Source organism: Pteropus medius, unplaced genomic scaffold (genome assembly GCF_902729225.1).
Source record: "Pteropus medius unplaced genomic scaffold, Ma_sr-lr_union100, whole genome shotgun sequence".
NCBI lineage: Eukaryota > Metazoa > Chordata > Mammalia > Chiroptera > Pteropodidae > Pteropus > Pteropus medius.
This window is the reverse complement of record NW_024355008.1, coordinates 2,177,340-2,197,525: the sequence shown is the minus strand read 5'-3', so window position 1 is coordinate 2,197,525 and position 20,186 is coordinate 2,177,340. Positions and strand designations below refer to the sequence as shown.

At 36.6% G+C, this 20,186-nt stretch overlaps 1 protein-coding gene across 35 annotated transcripts in view; it reads left to right on the top strand.

The window, feature by feature from the left end:
- The window catches only part of ABI3BP (ABI family member 3 binding protein), a 232,156-nt gene that overhangs the window by 59,722 nt on the left and 152,248 nt on the right, over positions 1 to 20,186 (top strand). For all 35 annotated transcript variants that reach the window (XM_039856992.1, XM_039856985.1, XM_039857007.1 and 32 more), the window contains exon 2: positions 452 to 631. In XM_039856992.1, coding sequence (XP_039712926.1) covers positions 452 to 631 — 180 coding nt within the window. The remainder of the gene's footprint in view (positions 1 to 451; positions 632 to 20,186) is intronic.

Genomic DNA, 20,186 nt, shown 5'->3' with positions numbered 1-20,186 from the left:
CTATAAATCACTAAGTCTTGTGGAGGTATAGCCAAAGAGCATCATAGAGGAAGCAGGGGATTTTCAAAGTGCAGTAATTTAATTACCAATTATAGATCTTTTCACCATTCCCAGACAGTATGTATAAAATGAAGGTTCTGAGCAATCCTGAAGAGCCAGAATATCCTTAAATCCCATCTACTTCTCAATGACAAATTACCAAATATTAAATCCTGCAATTCTACTTTGTATTCTAGACTGCTTCATATGTTATAAAGTCTGTTTTCTGAGACTTTTACAAATTTAATTCTAAAAATTACCTATACTGTAGCTATTTAGATGGGTGTATTGTGATATTGAGTAACTAAGTAGATAACCTGATTTTCAATACAGATAACCTTTGCTCCAAAATCGTCCTGGAATGTTAATGAGGTAAAGTAACAGCCACCTATATTTTCATTTCCATCTCTAGGTAAAAGGCCAAGCCTGAAAGTCCACATCAATACCACAAGTGATTCCATTCTCTTGAAGTTCCTACGTCCAAGTCCTAACACAAAACTGGAAGGTTTTCTCCTGGGATATGGCAGCAATTTATCACCAAACCAATACTTCCCTCTTCCGGCGGAAGGGAAATACACTGAGGCTGTAGTCGGTAAGATGTTTGGCTTTCAGGCATGGGAAGAAGGCAGGTAAAATGTAATGGGCATTCCATGATACATAAATGTTGAAGGTAAGCATCATTTCTTCTACATCCTCAGCCAAGTAGAATGCCAGAATTACAAACAGTCTTTATAACTGTTATAACCGATAGCACAATTTTTTACATCAAAAACTATGTAATGCATATTCTGCATATACTACAGGAATAATCAACTTTATTGTCATTGTACCTACAATCCCTGGCCCCATGACTAAAATTGCATAGAGAAAAAATTAAGCTAAAATGTCTGGTTTGAATCTCTGTAATATAGCTTGTTTATGTAGATTAAGTTTCCTCCTTGGTGTCTTTACTTTGTTCTGGTGGAAAATAACAACTATGGCTTTCTGGGTGTCTCTTTGTAATAAGCTACCTTTAAAAAGAAAAGAATATGTATTACCTTTTTAAAAATGTGGAGTATTTCAGACAAAAAGATTAAAGGTTTCATATATATTATAAAGTTTTACATTTTTTTGAAAAGGTTTTAATCACATTAAAATGTAATGTGGTCACCTTCAAATCTTGTTCAGAAAAATTATTTGCAAATAAGACCTTTTTAAAGAATAACATTTTAAAAAGAGATCATCTGTTATGAATGCTTTCAAAGGCTTTCTGAACAGTCCAAGATTTATATTTTGCCTCACTGCTAGGATTATTGCTAGAGTCTTTCCATGAACTCCAGATATTTAATCTTGTAACTTGAACTACTGTAGATCAGATCTAGCATTTATGCATGTATGCAGAGAATGTTGACGATGAATCCGTTTTGTTCTGTAGCCCCTTATTCCTCATAGAGAAGTCTCTGTTGTATTTTAAACTCAGGCAACAGGGTAACGTCGTTAATTAAATGTTTAGACTAGATTCTACATCATAAGATAATTACTTTAAAGCAAATAAATTACAGTTACTAAAATTTTGAGAATTAGACGCTTTTTACAAATATAACACTAACCTTGACCATATAAACCATAAGGAATTTGAAATTTTGCAAATATTCTCCTGCCACATTCACTCTTTACTATTAAAGTAACTTGATGCAGCATACTTAACCCCACACAGAGAGAAACAGATCTACTGCTCCTTTATTTATTGAGCGTTAGAAGTATTATTTTATTTTTGATCATTTTTCCTTTGGGTTATGCAGATTGAGAATTTGGTCAATTGTGAACTTCCTTTCCATATGAGGCGAAAGGAAATCAATCTTAAAGTGACAGAAATAAGATTGCTAATGAAAATACAAACAGAAAGCTAATTTCTAGCACAAATATACCACCTTTCACTTTTTCAATAGTGAGGGATAATCAAATGAACTAGGTACCCTTTTATTTATTTACTATTGTTTTATCCTTTAAAGTTTTTTATTATGGAAAAGTCCAAACAAATAAGGAGAGAGAATATTATAATGATCCTCATTTCTCACCAAGCAACTTGAGTACATATCACTGTTTTGCTAATCTTGTTTCATGTGTTCTTCACACACACATTTTTTTTACCTGGACATTTTAAATCATAATTGAATATCATACTTTTAAGTCTGAATATTTCAGTATGCATCTCTAACAGATGAGAAATATTTTTAATAAAGCCATGCCTTTATCACATAACAATAATTCTGTAATATCATTTTATACCTAGTCCATCTTTAAATTTCTCTGGTGACCTTAAAAGGCCTCTTTAGAATTGTTTCTTTTTTGAGTCAGCATCCAGACAAGGTCTACGTGTTGCATAGACCTATGTTTATGTCTCTTAAATATCTTTTATTCTATAGCAATTCTCTTTTCTTTCCCTTTCTAAATGTCATTGATTTGCTGGAGAAATTGGGTTATAAATCTTGGTCCACATTCTGTATTTAACTGGTTGCTTCCATTCTGCATTTTTTTAAATCTATATTTTTGAACTGGATCCTCTATTCCTGTATTTCCTATGAAAAGATATTTAGATTTGGAAGTGCATTAGATTCGAATTCAGCTATTGCGGAGAAATAATATTTTGTAGGTGATACCGTATATTTCCTAATAGTTCACAAAAGAGGTACATGATGGTTGGTGTTGTACTTAGTGATGTTAAAACTGGTATGTTTAGGTGGTCTCAGCCTGATCTCTTCATTATAAAATTCACCATCAAATTTTCACTTAATGGTTTAGCATCTATTGGTGGTCATTGCCCAGATTCATTATTTTACACTGGGGTTATAAAATGGCAATTTTACATTTTGGATATATTCTAGATAGAATCTAATTTTATCATCTGCACTTTTTAGCTGAGATTCTGCAATGAAGAAGAATTTTCTCTCATTTATTTTTCTTACATAATATGTTAGGAAAGTCAGGATAAAGGTTTATATTAAGTAGATAGGAAATAACTACATATTTGTGGCACTGAATTGAACAGACTCACATCTGCGTAGAATATTTAGGTTGTGGGAGGCTATGAGAGATTGTCTAATCTAGACTCTTGTCATCAGGCAAGAGTATAATTAGGCCATCCAAGGTAGATAAAATGGATAGATGACTGTGTATCTTAAAGATCTCTAGGGACAGATTCCTAAACTTCTCCTGGAAGGCATTTCCAAATAGCCTTTCTAAAACTCTTACCTCTTTTAAATCAATACGTTCTTATTAATCTCCTTTCTCTTCTAGTAGTATTCTAGTAGAAGAGAAAAAACATTCCTGTTATGTATTTCCTTTCCCACCTTTCTTTATGCCAAGGAATCAAAATGGACTTGCATTTCTAGGCTAAAGGTTGTTCTTTGGTTACTCAAATTGATTGATTATAGTCTCTATTAATGAATGTTTGTATTAACTGCTTCTGATTAGCAGCTGTCTATTAATTTTCTTTTGTTGCTATAATAAATTACCAAACTTGGTGGCTTAAAACGTCACAAACTTATTATCCTACATTTTTGGAAATCAGAAATGCAACATGGGTCTCACTGGCTAAAATCGAGGTGTGGGCAGGGCTGCATTTTCTCTAGAGGCTCTGAGGGGAGAATCTGTTTTTTTGTTTTTGTTTTTTTTCCAGCATTTCTCTTCTACCTTCAAAGCCAACAGTGGGCCAAGCACTTCTACTACATCACTTTGATCTCTTCTGCATTCCTCTTTCACTTTTAAAGGATCTTTGTGATTATATTGAGCCCACCTGGATAACCCAGGATGCTCTCCTTATTTTAGTTGGCTGATTAACAACATTAATTCCATCTGCAACTTTCATGTGACCTAATGCATTCACAGGTTCTGGGGGTTAGGATATGGGCAATATAAGAGGGGCCCTTACTCTGCCTGCTACAAATGGTATGTCTGAAATTAGTCTTTATTCTATTCTCCTCCTGCCACCAGTTTACTGTATGATCATCCTCAATTCTGTTCATCTATAAAATGGTAATAAAGTCTATTTTTCACAGATGTGCTATGGACACAATAGTGAATTCATCGTCATAAGCGATGAGTTGAAATCCTTTAGTACAGTGTGCTGTACAAGAGCAAAAAATTTTGTTTCTTTATGGAAAACAAAATCACTTATATTTTTTCTTCTTACTTCCTTCTGTAATAGGGTAGTAGTATTTGTTCAGTTGCACTGAACTATACTCAAACATAGTAAATTACTTTCATTTTTAAAACAAATATGAAGTGCCACATCATCTGACACATTTCGCTTTTTTGATACATTTAAGAGATACCACCATTGAAATGAGACACTGTTGATCATTCAGAAATATTCAAGTTAACATTTAGTGATCTGTGGACTAATACTCCTACTAAATAATCACTTATAAGTGTCAAACAAGTATTGACAGAGACGTTTCCAAAAGTCACATACTAGTCCTACATGTAAAACTAAAACACAAAATATTTCCTTTGACTATTTTGGAAAATATGATTCATATTAAACATCTGTAAAAAAATTACTAATGTAAAATCTTTTACTAAAATTTTAGTAGATTAATTGGAGCAGTAGAAAAGTAGTATTTTCTCAGTTGACTATTATAAATGGCTGTGAGAATCTTGCAATGATGTGGTACTACATGGTTCATATAAAATAGATCTTCTAGGTTCCTGTATCCTTTTCTTACCCACAATATGAATGTTCTCATTTCTGGTTTATGCATTCAGTTTTTGCCTTTATGTGCAGCTGTTGGTAATTTTTCAAATGTCTAATAAAGTAAAAAAATGAGAATTTTTTTGACATTGAATCTTTATAGTTATACTTTATGATGTTCTCTTGACATCGGAAAATACTTTAATCAATGTCACCTGGGAAGGAAAGCATTCTATTTCATCAATTATGTAGTGCAAATTAAGAAGTTATTTTAGTATCTGTACTATAAGAAAAGCCTAAATTAAAAAAAAAATCACATATATTCATCATTACTATGAATTCTGACCAAAGAATTTGTCTTCCAATCAGATGTTAGGACTACAAAAGGATTTATTTAAGAGGGCATATTTCTTAACTCTCATGTTCTCACAGCTGCTAACCTTTACACTCATTGCCCTAATAAAGCGAGTTTCCTTCCCTCAGTCATGGGCTTTTCAGCCACTCTCCCTAGTCGCCATCTTGCCTACTGCCCCAGTGATTTCTGTACTAGTGCCGAGGACACAATACTAATAGCCTGGTTGACTCACTGGACTAGAGTGCTAACACCTGCATTCTAGAAAAGATGCACTTCTACCCAGAGAGGCAGAATGATGTGAGGAAAGAATGTACATGTCTTTTGAGTCAGACAGACCTGGATTCAAATTCAACATGACTTAACTGTGGAGTAGTTCTGGGTAAGTCATATCTTCTCTGCTTCATTTTTCTCATATATAAATCTTTCAGGAGTGTTGTGAAGACTATGGATAAATTATATAAGGCAGCTAATATAAACCCTAGCACTGAATAACCATCTTATAAATTTCACCAGTTGCTATTATAATGAGCTAAGTGGTCGGGTAATTTACTAAATTTCCTTTGCTTTGTTTTTCTCAATTGCTAATAATGAATGGGCTAAATCACCACAAAAGTTCTGGTCAGTCCTAAGATTTTCATGCCGTTGGAAAACCTTGGTCTAAGTGGTAGTCTAAGTGGTTTTGTTTTCTGTTTTGTTTTTTGGACGGTGGGGTGTTAGTAAAACTGTAGAGGTATATTGTTTTAGCTGAGCTGTCAGTTACCGAAAAGATATATTCTTCTTTCTGTCACACTTAAGAAGTGTTTTCTTGGAAGGGACAATTCTCAAAACAGGTTTTAAAAAGAAGAGGCAAAATCTAACACTGTGACACAGCAACCCTTGGTGTGCACACACCTCTTTCCCATAGCCACGATTCTCTTTTAATCATTAAGGGAGCATTCCTGTATGGTGCCCTTGAATAGAGTCATCAGGTGCCTATTAGAAATCCACAGCAGTGGCCTCGAAAGGAGAAAAAGGTGAATTCTCAAAAGATATAGGTGGACAAAATATACAGTTGTAAGGATTTATCGCTAGATTTCACTTTTCCAATTTCTGTCTTATTCTAATAAAGCAATTTTCAGCAATAACAGCAAAAATATTGACCTGTCTTATTAAATATAGATCAAAATAAGAGCACAGCACTGTTTTATTTACTCAACTGATGATAATTTTATATGAGAAACTTCAGGCCAAAATGTAATCATCAGTTTCTTATTCTGAAGTCTCTCACTTTTTTATTTCACAGGGGAAAATTAATTTTTAAAAAATTTTGAATGTAGTTTATAATATTGATCTAGATATGAATAAATATAAATTATATGCTCATAATTTTATGTAATTTTTATTTATATAGATTATTAATATCCCTTACAAATTTTACCCTTAATTTTTACATTCGTATAGAAGATAGGAGTAAATGTACAATTTTTCTTTTATTATTGCAACTCTTAGAACTTCTGCTGTTCTCTTCTATCTGTCATAAAAATCTTTAAGCATGTGCTCCCTGTTTTTATAGAAGTGGAAAAAATACAAAATAATGGAGATTGCTAGTATTTGTTACACCGAAGGATAAATGTCACCTAATGATAAAAAAGAAGTGAATATTTATTGCAGTAAGTGCCACGAGGAAGATGGTGGCAGATTCATTGAAGAAAAATAGTGGAAAAAAGAGGTTGGAAATAAAAAACTGGAGGAACTATATAAGAAATTAATTAAGCTAAAAAATAACTAGTAAAAAAGAAGCAGGATAGATGAACAGGAGGAAAAAAAATACAGTGCCAGCCATTGAAACCAGTTCCATTCCTTTCTTTCCTGGCAGAATCCTTAGAGAATTAGCAAGAGGCTAGGAGAGGAGAAGGCAAGATGGCAACAAACAGTGAATACAAGGCAGTCCCAAAAAGCAGATGAGGGATGGTAGCTATGTAGGAGTAGGTAGTGTTATTAGTGCCCTTTTACACATAGGGAAAGTAAAGCTCTGAGAGTTTAAGGAAATTCCTAAAGTTACTCAGCTACTAAATCACAGATCTGGAACTTGAAACTAGCATATCTGGCTCTAGAACCTGAAAGCTATAATACCGTACCCTACTGTATCTTAAAACTTAGGGAATTTTATCTCTTTTTGTGAATAGAAAATACACACAAGCCATTGATTTATTGCTTCTATAATGTCCTTTAAACAATAACCAGGAAAAGGAAGTCGATGTACTATAGAAGGAACCATTGGTTTCCTAACTCATTAAGGTTTAAGTGAGTTAAAATATGTAAATCACTTACTGTGCCTCCAAAACTTGTCCTCTTCTACCCCTTCCATCTCCACCACCATCTTTATTATGAACTTCCCATCCATCAAGCCCTACCTCCACTACTGTCTGCAAGGCCATCTCTGGCCAAGGCAGGCAACATTTATGACCCTCTCCATGAATATCTTAGAGCCTGAGCATTTTCTTTTACCATCACTCTTAATAAATTGACTGTGTGTGTGTGTGTGTGTGTATGTATCTTGCCTGCTCCATATTCTATCCCAATAGAAAACTTTGAGGAACTAAGGACTTAGATTTCTTTTTTACCTCCAGTGTTGTCATAAATTTAGAAGCACAATGAATTAATACATGGGAGAGACCTAGGAAGTCTAAAACAACTGTGGGTCACATTTAAGATGTATTTTTCTCTTTTGTTTAAAACTATTTCAAATGTCATCTAATTCTTAGTTTGTTTTCTGGAAATGGTTTTACCACTTGGGAAGTATTTGGCTTTGGATCTTCAAGATTAATCCAAGTTTTTCATTAAAAAATAGGAATCTCAGAATCACTTGATTTTTCTCCAAGGTGAAAAATTTGGCAGAACTTAAAGTAAGCTTCAAAAAAGATTTTTAAAGAAATTGGCATAGCAGGTATCAATTTGTTAATAAATTTTATGCCATCATGTAAACATTTCATCATGAGTTTATACCAGAAAGAACTTGTTTGATAATAGATGACCGTTTTTCCAGGTTTTGATAAAGATAACATCTTTTCAAAGTTCTGTGTTTTCTATTGGATTCAATATAATGTTTTTATGGACTTCTTGACCTCACAAAACAATAGATGAACTGTCTCCAAGTCTATCTTTTCTTGGAAAAACAATAGAACTAATTTAGAATATTTCAATATAATGCATAAGAATTTTTTCAAATGTATTGCACAATGCACTAAAATCAAAATCTAATTTTTAAAATTTCTTAATTGTATTTAAAAGGGTCTCCCACGTTAGCTTATGGCCCTTTTGTCATGAGCCAAAAGTACACCTTACCTCAGACTGATTGCAAGAGGCTTGCGATTAAGAAGGGGTCTTAAATGGAAAACCAGCTGCCAATAAAAGGATAAATTAGAGGGTTATCTGGAACAGATATATGTTAATATTTAGACTTTACAATTTCTTTTATTTTTAAGTTTAAATTAGTTAAAACGTATAAAGCACTACTGTGTCCCCAAACATGTTCTTCTCCTCTTCCACCACCATCTCTATTACGTGCTTTTTAAAAGAATACTTCTTAAAACCAATGCAATCAAATCCTCATTTCTATGATGTGAAGGCCAGCATTTGTATTTTTCTGTTTTGGATTGTTCTCTAATTGTCTCTAGTTGTTTTGTTTTGTTCTTTATTATCTGTATCATGTCTCATCAGCGAAATTGTCATCTCTTCAGGGCCAGAGCTGAGTCTCACCTTCCCTCCTGTCCTCCACAATCAGGGTCAATAGATCTATGGATGTGGGAGCTAACTACCCAGAGTCTGATGGGAGGTTTGCCGGAAAACCTCCCAGTCCACAAAAGAAAAAATATCTATTTGCCTGGAGTGGAAATCTTCAGGAAAAAAAATTATTCTCAGGCACAGTTATGGTTAATACTTGTGCTGGCATAATTACTAGTCATGCCCTTTCTCTCAAAGCATTCCAGTTGATTGGAAAAATTACATGCTTAATCTACATATGGGAGAGAGCCTTGGTCCCCGATCTTTCGCTTTTGGATCCCAAGCCAATGCCCCAGACTTTTCTCCTGCCACCAGGATCACTCAACGAGAAGGGAGAAGCAAAATCAAGAAGACGCTGCCACATGTTTGCCTCTGATGTGTTTCATTAACCAAGCTGGGTGCACAGTAGCTGCTCAACAGTGGAAGTTCTCAGCACCCCATTAGCTGCTGAGCACCTACAATGTGCTGGGCCAAGGACTTTACAGAAATGGGTCACTAAATCCTCACAGCAAACCCTTGAAGCAAGTATTGTTAGTATCCTTCCCAATGAAGACATTAAGTCCCCAAGAAATTAAGAAATGTGCAAGTGGCAGGCTGGCTTCAGACCTGCGCACTTGACCACCATGCCCCAGTGCATTCCCCACAGCATGTAAATACCCTCTTACCTTTGAACACTATGTTAAAAACTGATCTTGTGGGAATTATTCGTGCCTTTTCATACCTATGTGGTAACACGACAAGAGTATTTAAAAAAGAAAAAGCGTTGCTGACTTGAAGGCTTTGTCTTACCATCTGATAGCTAATGTGACTGAACCTTATTGTTTAAAAGAAAAATATCCAAACACAGTTCTGATTTTTCTATAGTATTTCCTGTAGAAATAATATAAAAGAAATGATGAACTCACTGGAAAATGTGGTGTATTCAGGCTGTCCTTCAAAAGCAAGCCCTTGCCAAACCTTAAACCAGTTCACAGACAACACCTTAACACTAAATTTCTCTGTGGGATGAACATATAAAACACAGGCAAGGAAAGAAACTACAGGCAATAAAGTCAACAGTTTTAATTTTTAACAGGTCTGCAAATTAGGAGAGGATGTGTACTGGCTATGGGGGGAAGTGGGTAAGAGAAATAGATTATAAAGTAGTATTTGTCTGCAATGTCAGGGAGAGAATTTGTCTCCAAATAAAGACTACCTGGTACATCACAGTTGTGCTGGGTGCGAGGGACTGGGAGTGGAAAGGTCAGGTCAGGGGTGGTTTCATGGGCATGTGACCAGTGCACTCAGAAGGGCACTGCACTGTCTTGAAATTCTTAATAATTTTACCTCTCAGTTTGATCTTGTCAGTGAGGTCAGATGGGCTTTGCTCCTTGGCCCTCATGTCTTGGCCTCTTACCCCAGCCCCAAATTTGGTTCTCAGCACCTGGTTCCCTGGCACTCCTGCTGCTCAGCCCTCCTCTCCCCACCCCCACTCAACAGCTGCTGCCACCCTCCGCCTTCAGCAGGAACTTGGGTGTGGATGCAGGGAGGGTCAGGACATCTGGCAGGACACGGTGGGCAGCAGCCCTTACATGGGCTGGCAGTGCCACAGTGCATTCAGTGGGTGATTTTGCCACCGCTATTAAAGTATACTGTCTATATCGCTGCAGAGGTTGCAGTCTCTTGGGGTCTGTAGGTTGGAATGGCAGGCCTGTGGAAAGGGGAGATTGGCTTTTTTGCCCTGAGGGGTGGGGTAGGGGGAAAGGTGCAAGGTGCTTTGATCCCAAGGCTGATGGGAGAGGATCCCTTGAAGTGAGAAGGGTGAGCAGCGTGGAGTAGGCTATGGATCTGCACTCACCTGCAGAGCTCAATATTAAATAGTTAATAAACATCATGGCAAAAGAAAGGAAATGTTTTATATTTTAGTGTCTTAATGTCACTTTTTCCCCCTGCTTATAAAAATAAGGGTCCCACCTTTTGATTTTGCATTGATGACGCCTGTGAAATACGTAGTCAGAGCTGGGTGAAGCATGTGTTTTCAATATCATCGCTTCCCCAACTCTCACCAAAATTCAAGCAGAACACTCAGAAAAAGTTTCCAGCAATGTCTTCCTCACTGGAATGTACTTTTGAAATGTCCCTCTGTTTGGAAAAAGGATGCATCATTTTTCTAGACCATTTTAATAAGCTGTGAAGAGTGAAGGAGTGTAGCAGAGCCTTTCGGGGTACACGTTATCGGGTTTAGAAAAGGCCCTCTTTCTCCCACCCACCTCTTCTTTCCACTCTCTCCTTCCTCCACATCCTCTCTTCCTATCAAAGATGAGTTCTTATTTCGCATTTAGAGACTTCACTCTCTGCTGCACAGAGATGAGGGGCTACTTCTCACTGCTGTCATCAATTCCGAACAGTTCTGAACAACTTGTAACATACATGCCAACATAAGCTGTAAGCTCCCTTCAGAACATATCCATGACTGAACATTCTGGAATTCTACCAATAGTGATGTTCCTAGTCATTTTTGCATTAGCAGTTGCTCTAAGTTTGGTGTGGGGTGGCTGTGCCTCTGTAGATTGTTTAAACTTCATCGCCATCTGAGCCTCCTTGGGACCTGGTGCCTGAGGGCTGCCCCTCAAAGACTGAGAGAAACCAGGACTCTCTTGGAGCTCCAGGGCATAGCAGAATGTTCTGTCAAAATAGGCCTTGGTTCATTTTCAACATTTCGGTTTTATAACATTTAATGGAAATAACTACTTGACAGTGTAGAATTTGCTTTAAAATTTACTTTAAATGATTTTTCAGATGAAAGAAGGATAAGGGTTATTCTTATGCACAAAACTACATACATTTTATAAGGAAAAGATTCAAAGGAAAAAGTTCTAGAGATAGGCTTACCAAAGATGAATTCAGTGGTTGGTTAAAGTTTACTAGATTTTCAAAGAAGATCATTTGCTTTTGTTGCCTATTTCCCAAATCCATAATTATTTTTTACTCTCTTTCTTCAAACCCTCACACTTCTTCATTTTTACTCTAGCCCCAGTCAAAAAAGGACTAGAAGAATAGATTCATTCATTCTTTCAGAAAACATTTATTTTCCAATTACTGTGTTTCCAGGTTTAATTGTAGAGAAATCAACAAAATGTGAACTAAGTTTGGGTCAGATTTAGCGTGATTCTCAGCCTACCACATCTTTCTACAGGGGCTTAGAAATACTCTAAAAGGAAGAGATCTTATATGAGTTTGTGATGATTCATAATTCTATAGACATTCATTTTTATGTACAAATAAGGACAATGTACTAGTAATCTGTGCTTTATTTAAAATTACTAAAATATTATATTCATAAACTTAGTAAACATGGTAAATTTAGTTCAATGCTGACATTAATTATAACTCCTGTGTTTTCTCCTTGGACTTCTGGCCACCATGAAACTTTGCAAAGCACATGCCTAAGCAGACAGTGGAATTTCCCCAATTTTCTAGAAAAATATCCTATCAATGTTTTTCCAAAAGAGACACTAAACTTCCTGAAAGGACATCAGTGATGTTCCTGGGTTGATCAGGGCAAACAATGGCTGCTGTTCTAGCTTTTTATTACATAATTGCTTTAGGGTCACAATTATTATATTTTGTGGTGATTTTTTTGTTGTTGATATTACCCTCTGGAAGGATGCATCTGTTGCATCAACAGTATTTGAGACTCTTGTTTTCTAGTAGCTGGGCTTCAGAATGGATGTGGACTGAAGTTTAAATGTGAACCATCTGAACTCCATTGTTGAAATCAATTTGTTGTGGTGGTGTTAATTTGCTATTATTACTTTGCCACTGGAATGTGAGAATGAGTGGGGCGGGTGAGGAGCAAGGTTGGTTATTCTACTGAAATTTAGTTTCTTGATGTGGCCTTCCAAGAAATGAGAAGACAAGTAACATTTTACTGCCTTTTTACATTCCAACCTCCATGAGACTGCACACATCTCTTGGACCAGCAGGGAATAATGGTGTGCAGCATGAGCAAAGGCAGCTAAGCCAGACCTGCAGAACCAAGGGCCCACTGGAGCTCTGTTGGCTTGTCCCCTCCATGGCCACACTTAGAGATTCTTTTTTTTTTTCAGAACTGACTATTGGATGAGTGGAACTTTCTGCCTGATCTTAAAACACAAGGAGGCTTTTCAAGGGTATTTTCAAACGGACATTACTCAGTTAGTATTAATGAAGTAAGGCAAAGGTGCTGTCTGCCAAATGTTAAAGCTAAAGGGAACACATAAATTTTGACTGTACCCACTCAGGTCAGGTTACAGCTAAGTGTGGCATGTGGACACTTGCAGATGCAAAGAAACATTGATATTTCTCTATGGAGATTTCCATGGCCACAGATTTCTTTTTCAGGTTTCGTGGGTGATTTTATTCTTAACTTACTAGGAGTCTTATGATATGCCACATTGGCTTCTAATAAAAATAGGTACCTTATTACATCGAATTCTAAAGCACTTTTAACTGTAAATCACACCACTACTTTGTCCAAAAGTAAGAATAAAATTGCTGATTAATGACTCTTCTTTTGCATTCCTGAAGGCCTTTATTTTATACTTATTGAAAGAGCTGCCTTTGATCCATTGATACACAAATTTTATATTATCTATTTTTTGTAAAAAGATGATTTTATTTTTAATAAACTCTTTATGTTAGAGTAGCTTTAGAGAAGAGTTGTAAGTGCAGAACAGAATTCATGCATACTTTATATCCAATTTTTTCTATTCTCAATATCTTACATTAATACAGTACATTTGTTATAACTAATAAACTAATATTGATACATTATTAACTTAAGTTCATACTTTGATTTTTCATTTTTTATAATATGAAAAATTCCAGGACACCATATTATATTTAGTCATGTCTCCATAGGCACCTGCAGACAGTCTCCCAGACTTTCCTTGTTTTTGATGAACTTAACAGTTTGGAGGTGTCCTGGTTAGGTATTTTGTAGAACGTCCTTTGATTTAGTTTTGTCTGATGTTTTTTACATGGTTAGGTTAGCCTGGAGTTTGGGCTTTGGGGAAGGAAGATATCTATTACTTCAAACAAAAAAAAAAAAAGGAAAGTTAAATTACTGTTAAATATTCTTTACTTTGAGATTTTGACTCTGCTTTATCTTTTGACTCAGAGTTATCAGTAACCCTGTTTTTCCTTATCACATCACTCTCTGTGCCGCCAAGAACACTGGTGATATGGTATTTTGGAAACACTGCTCCACTGAGTTTTCTTCCAAATCACTGGCCCTCTTCTGCAAGTTTTAAAGCTGTCACTTTCTTGACTTTACTGGAAGGCATTAGGCAATGACAGCAAGGTCACAACTGTCCCTAGCCAATGTAAGATACTGTTAATTGTAAAATGCATTTGAGATTTTAAAAACTGGGGTCAGGGGGGTTATAAGCCTTAGAAATAATAAAATATGATGTTCTGAATTTTTAATATGCCATTTCTTATAAAACAGCTTTATATTCAAAATTGTTAAATTCCCACTGGGAGTTCAACCATAACTATGTTGCTTTTATATCTCCAGATCAAATTAAAACCAGTAAACTCACACCTGCTAGATTAGTATAAAATCAAATATATTTTCATTAGGACTATATTCACACCCCTGTCTCAGTTTTTAAAACCCTGAGTAATTGGTACAGTCCCAGTGGAGGTCCATTAAGCTTCCACATGCAGTGGAAGAACCCCACTTCATTCCGTTTATAGCCATCTCCCCTGCACTGAACCAGCTTGTGTGCTAGTTCTCTACATCGTATCTGGTCACTGCTGGACAAAATCTCAGCACAGAATGACATAGCTGCTCAGAGGAGACCCCTTCTGTGAATAGGCCTCTGGCTCAGTGCCCAGTGTTCTCCCTGCTGAGTTTCTAGGGTGGCAGCTCAAGGTGCTCACTCTCCATCTCAGAAGCATTTCTAAGGCTCCAGCTACCTCAGGAGACCACAAGGAGATTCTAGTCTCTTCCACTGAGGACTTAGAGTGAGGGGTTTCTCACCCATCCTAGGGATAAATTGAGGGTTAAGCCTCAGTGTTCTTTTTAAACCTCCAAATTATAGCAGGGCTAATCCTATGTCTGTTTTTTATTCTCCTTAATATTAAAAATAAACCTGATTATGCACAAAAGGTGTTTCTTGGATGTCTTTAACAGGCTTAAAGTCACCTGGAAATTTATTTTGATCTTGAAATTTTTCTGACTGGGTCCAGAGGGATCTAGACCTTTGGAGCACAATAGCATGAGGAGAGTGGTGCCTGTCCCCACACAAGCCCGAGAAAAGCCTACACACACACCCTCCACAGATCTAGTCTCTAACAAGACATTTGCAAGCCAGCTGTCTTTTGCTTATGAAGAAAGTGGTTCTCTACACCTTATATTTTAGAGACAGAAGAAAAGAATTAGGAGAATTAGGAAAGGCACTTGGACAAAAGATCCTCCCCATTTGTTATTCAGTGTCCTGTGGGTATTTGTTAGAAGATGGATGCTTTTCTTATGTAACTAAAATAGAACAGATCATGAGTAGGGATACTGTATTAACATGAATCCATTCATACTAAGTTGTAAATGGTTGCTTTTGTGATCCTTTCTGAGAACAAATGAAAATAAGATTGAGAAGGACAAGCATATTTAGTAAAGTGAGGAGGTACCTCAAAGAGGGAAATGAACATAAAAATTTAAATCTGAGAACTTTACAAGCAAATTTGTCTTAACACTGGTAAGGCTGGTCTATGTGTAAATGTTCTAGTAAAGCTTCCAAACCACTGCTTCATTAGTGATTCCACCTCACTGGTATAAAAGAACACATAATGTAGATGGTTACAACATTCCTTATTTGTTTTCCTAATCCACATTCCAGCTATTTGATAGAAAAACTGGAGCAGTTTACAAAAATAGAATCATAGTGTAACCTTTAAAAATATATAGTAATAAAATGAAAAGAAAAATGAGGATTGAATTTTTGATAAAGCCAGAGAAAGTTATTCAAGAGAAATATATGTGTAGGGTCCTGCACATTTAATAAAAGTGGTTCATCTATTTTAAGATATATTTTATCATATTAAGAAAGTATTCCACTGAATTCTTTATTAAGAATTGATATTGAATTTTGTCAAATGCCTTTTCAGCACCAGCAGAAATAGGCCTATTTTTTTCCTCCTTATTTTACATTCCTGGAATAAACTACAGTTGACCATAATGTATTATTGTATTATGTGCCGCCAAATTCTACTTGTCAATATATTTTCTAGGATTTTTTGCCTTGACATTTATGATTGAGTATTGCTAAAGAAAAAATTATTCAGTGGCACTTATTAAAGGTGGCACAATAGACTTTATTCAAGGAAGAACTACCTCAATAGATGTAGGGACCACTACAATGGGATCTTGCAGTTAGAAAGAGAGATGGAGCTCAATTCTGAATAGAATAAGACAAAGTGGAAATTTATAGCCATGGAGTAGGATGAGGGTCAGTGGATAAAAAATTACTAAGAGGAAACATCAAGGGTAAGAGGGAATTCTGGCTAAGCTGACCTAACAGGATTCTTGCTGAAGGCAGACCAAGGTGATCAGATACCTCCTGGAGGGTAATAAAGAACCTGGTTAGATATCAAGAGTAATGAAGTATAAAGGATGAGGTATTTGGCTAAAGCATCTAAGCAGGATTCTTCCTAAAATTGGACAATGCAGACATGAACACAGAAACCCAAAAGTCAGAGCCTAGTTGAAAAAGAGCTCAGAGGAAGTGATTAGGGGTGAAGGAGAGAATCTTTATCAGTATGGTCTATAATTTTCTTTTTTATGAAATTTCACATTTTGGAATCTGATGCTTGCTTTAAAAATACAAAAAGTTTAGAATTTTTTTTTTCAATTCTTAACATGTCCTCAGGACCTCTTAAGACACAACTTCTTTCAAGAAATAAAATTTTTAAAAAAGTTCTGGTCAAGATGGCAAAGTATGTAAATGCTGTGCTCATCTCTCATGACCACATGAAAATTACAACTAAATTATAGAACAATCAACCTGGAGAACGATCTGAAGACTAGCTGAACAGAAGTCCTGTAACTAAGGATATAAAGAAGAAGCCACAAAGAGACCAGTAGGAGGGCCAGAGATGCAAAACAGGCTTGTCCCACACCCGTGTGTGGTGGTTGAGAATCAAGAGAATGCAAAGGTACCCCCTGAGGAGTGAGGGGGTCTCATCCCCACATCAGAAATCTCAGCCCAGAGCACCAGTGCCAGGAAGAGGAGCCCCTACAAAATCTGGCTGTGAAAATCAGTTGAGACTTTGTCTGTCCCAATGAGATGGAAGGCTTCTAGAAATCCAGACATCCTCTTAAAGGGTCTGCACATACCCTCAGTCTCTTGTAAGTGCTCACCCTGGGCTCTAGTGAAAGGACAGCAGCTCAGAAGGTGCCAGAGACATACAAGGAGAAACTGAGTTGTGTGGCTTCATAGTAAGGCCTGAAGGGACAGCTTGTCTGTGTATTGAGCCCTCCTCCCACACAGCTGCCAGGTGGGTACCATCTTGCCTGTATTGAGCCCTCCCCCTACACAGCCAAATCTGAATCTCTATTGGCCTAGTGAAATCAGCTCACTCCTCTCTGGTGACTCGCTGGGAGCACGCCTTACCCAACTGGCATACCTCCCAAGGCTCTTTCAGTGAGCATTACAGGCAGCCAGCAGGAGGCCTCAGGGTGCCCTTTGTTGAGTGGTCCCAGGCCCAGCACTAGTGACAGCCAGCCTTGGTTTGCAGCAAGGCCTCTTGCATATATCTCCAGGCCCAGCACAAGCAGATCAACTGCAGATTGCTTTATATCGCCTACCAGGTAGCCCCGGCCTGATCACAGACAGGGGCTGAACTTAGATTGCACTGTAACTCTTCCTAAGAGGCCCCAGAATGAACACAGCCATTGGCCGGCTTCAGACCACAACAGAGCACCGCCTGATTAGCCCCACAAGGGCATACCCAAAGGGTGGTCTTAGCAGGCACCAGAGCCTGCTCATGCAAATCCCAATCCATGGGATCAGCCCCCAAGGAGCAGCTTGTATTCTATGGTCGTGGTCAATCCTTACATTGAGGAAGCCTTAGGGTCAATCCTACCCACTGATGTGCCAACAGCAATCAAGGATCAACTATAACAGGTGGACACACACAACCCACACAAGGGGTACTCCTGGAGCACCCAACTGAGGTAGGTGATCAGGTAGCCTGAGAAACATAACAGATCTACCTCATACATAGAAACAAAGAGAGGCAGCCAAAATGAGATAAACATATCCCAAATGAAAGAACAAGAGAAAACATAGAAATCATAAAAAGAACCAGTCAGAAATGAAGAATACAATAACTGAAATAAAGAATACACTAAAAGGAATCAAGAGCAGATTAGATGAAGAGCAGATTAGAAGCAGAGGATCAAATCAATGATTTAGAAAATAAGGTAGCAGGAAACACCTAATGGGAAAGCAAAGGAAAAAAAGAATACCAAAAAATGAGGGTAGTTTAAGGGACCTCTGGGACAACATCAAGCATAACAATATTCACATAGTAATAGAAGGAAAAGAGAGAGAGCAAGGAATTGAGAGCTGATTTAAAGAAATAATGATGGTCCTAACCTGGCAAAGGAAATAGACAAACAAGTCCAGGAAGTGCAGAGGGTTCCAAACAAGATGAACCCAAAGAGGCCCACACCAAGACACATTATCATTTAAAACACCAAAGGTTAAAGACAAAGCATCTTAAGAGCAGCAAGAAAAAGGCAGTTACCTACAAGGGAGCTCTGATAAGACTGTCAGCTAATTTCTTAACACAAACTTTTCAGGCCAGAAGAAATTGGCACAAAATATTTAAAGTGATGAAAAGCAAGGACCTACAATCAAGACTACCCAGCAGGGCTATCATTTAAAATAGAAGGAGAGATAAAGAGCTTCCCAGATAAGAAATAGTTAAAGGAGTTCATCATCACTAATCCAGTATTATAAGAAATGTTAAAGGGACTTCTTTAAGGAAAAAACCCACAAATATGAATAATAAAATGGCAATAACTATGTACCTATCAGTAATCACTTTCAATGTAAGTGGATTAAATGCTCCAATCAAAAGACATAGGATAGCTGAATGGATAAGAAAACAAGGCCAAAACATATGCTGTCTGCAAGACACCACTTCAGATCAAAAGACACACACACAGAAAGTAAAGGAATGAAAAATGATATTTCATGTAAATAGAACAACAAAAAAATCTAAGGTAGCAACACTTATATCAGAAAAAATAGACTTGAAAACAAAGGCTATAGTAAGACAAAGGACATTTTGTAATCATAAAAGGATCAAACAAAAGCATTTTACCTTTGTAAATATTTATGAACTCATCATAGGAGCACCTAAATATATGAAGCAGATATTGATTGACATGGAGAGACTGACAGTAATATAGTCATAGTAGAAGACTTTAACATCTCATTGTCATCAATGCATAGATCTTCCAGACAGAAAATCAACAAGAAAACAGAGGCCTTAAATGACACATAAGACCAGATTAATTTAATTGATATGTTTCAAGCATTTCACCCCAAAATAGAATTCTTTTAGTGCATTCTTTTCAAATGCACATGGAACCAGCATTATTTACGATATCCAGGATACAGAAGCAACCTAAGTGTCCATGGATGGATGATTGAGTAAATAAGATGAGGTACATATATACAATGGAATATTACTCGACCATAAAAAAAAATATTACCATTTACAACAACATGGATGGACCTAGAGGGTATTATGCTAAATGAAATACATCAGAAAGACAAATACTGTATGATTTCACTTAGGTTTAGACTCTAAAGAACAAAATAAGTGAACAAACAAAACTAACAGACTAATAGGTACAAAGAACAAACTGATGGTTGCCGGATGGAAGGGGGTTCAGGCGCTGGGTGAAAAACATGAAGGGGTTAAGAAGTACAAATTAGTAGTTACAAAATGGTCATGAAAATGTAAAGTACAGCATAGGGGAAAGTGTCATTATAATAACCATGTATTGTGCCAGGTAGGTACTAGATTTATTAGGGAAGATCACTTAATAGATTATATAAATGTCTAACCATTATGCTGTACATCTAAAAATAATATAAAATAATGTTGAATGTCAACTGTAACTGAAAAAAATTAAATTTTAAAAATGTCTAAAAAAATTATGATAGCTAACATCATGGTAGCACTTTCTGTCTGTTGGGCAGTGCTGTGGGTTACTCATAACTAAGAACCTTATGTGGCTAAGTACTGTGATTTTTCCCATTTGTCAGATAAGAAAACTGAGGAACATAGGTATTAAGTGCTTCATATTGTATTAGT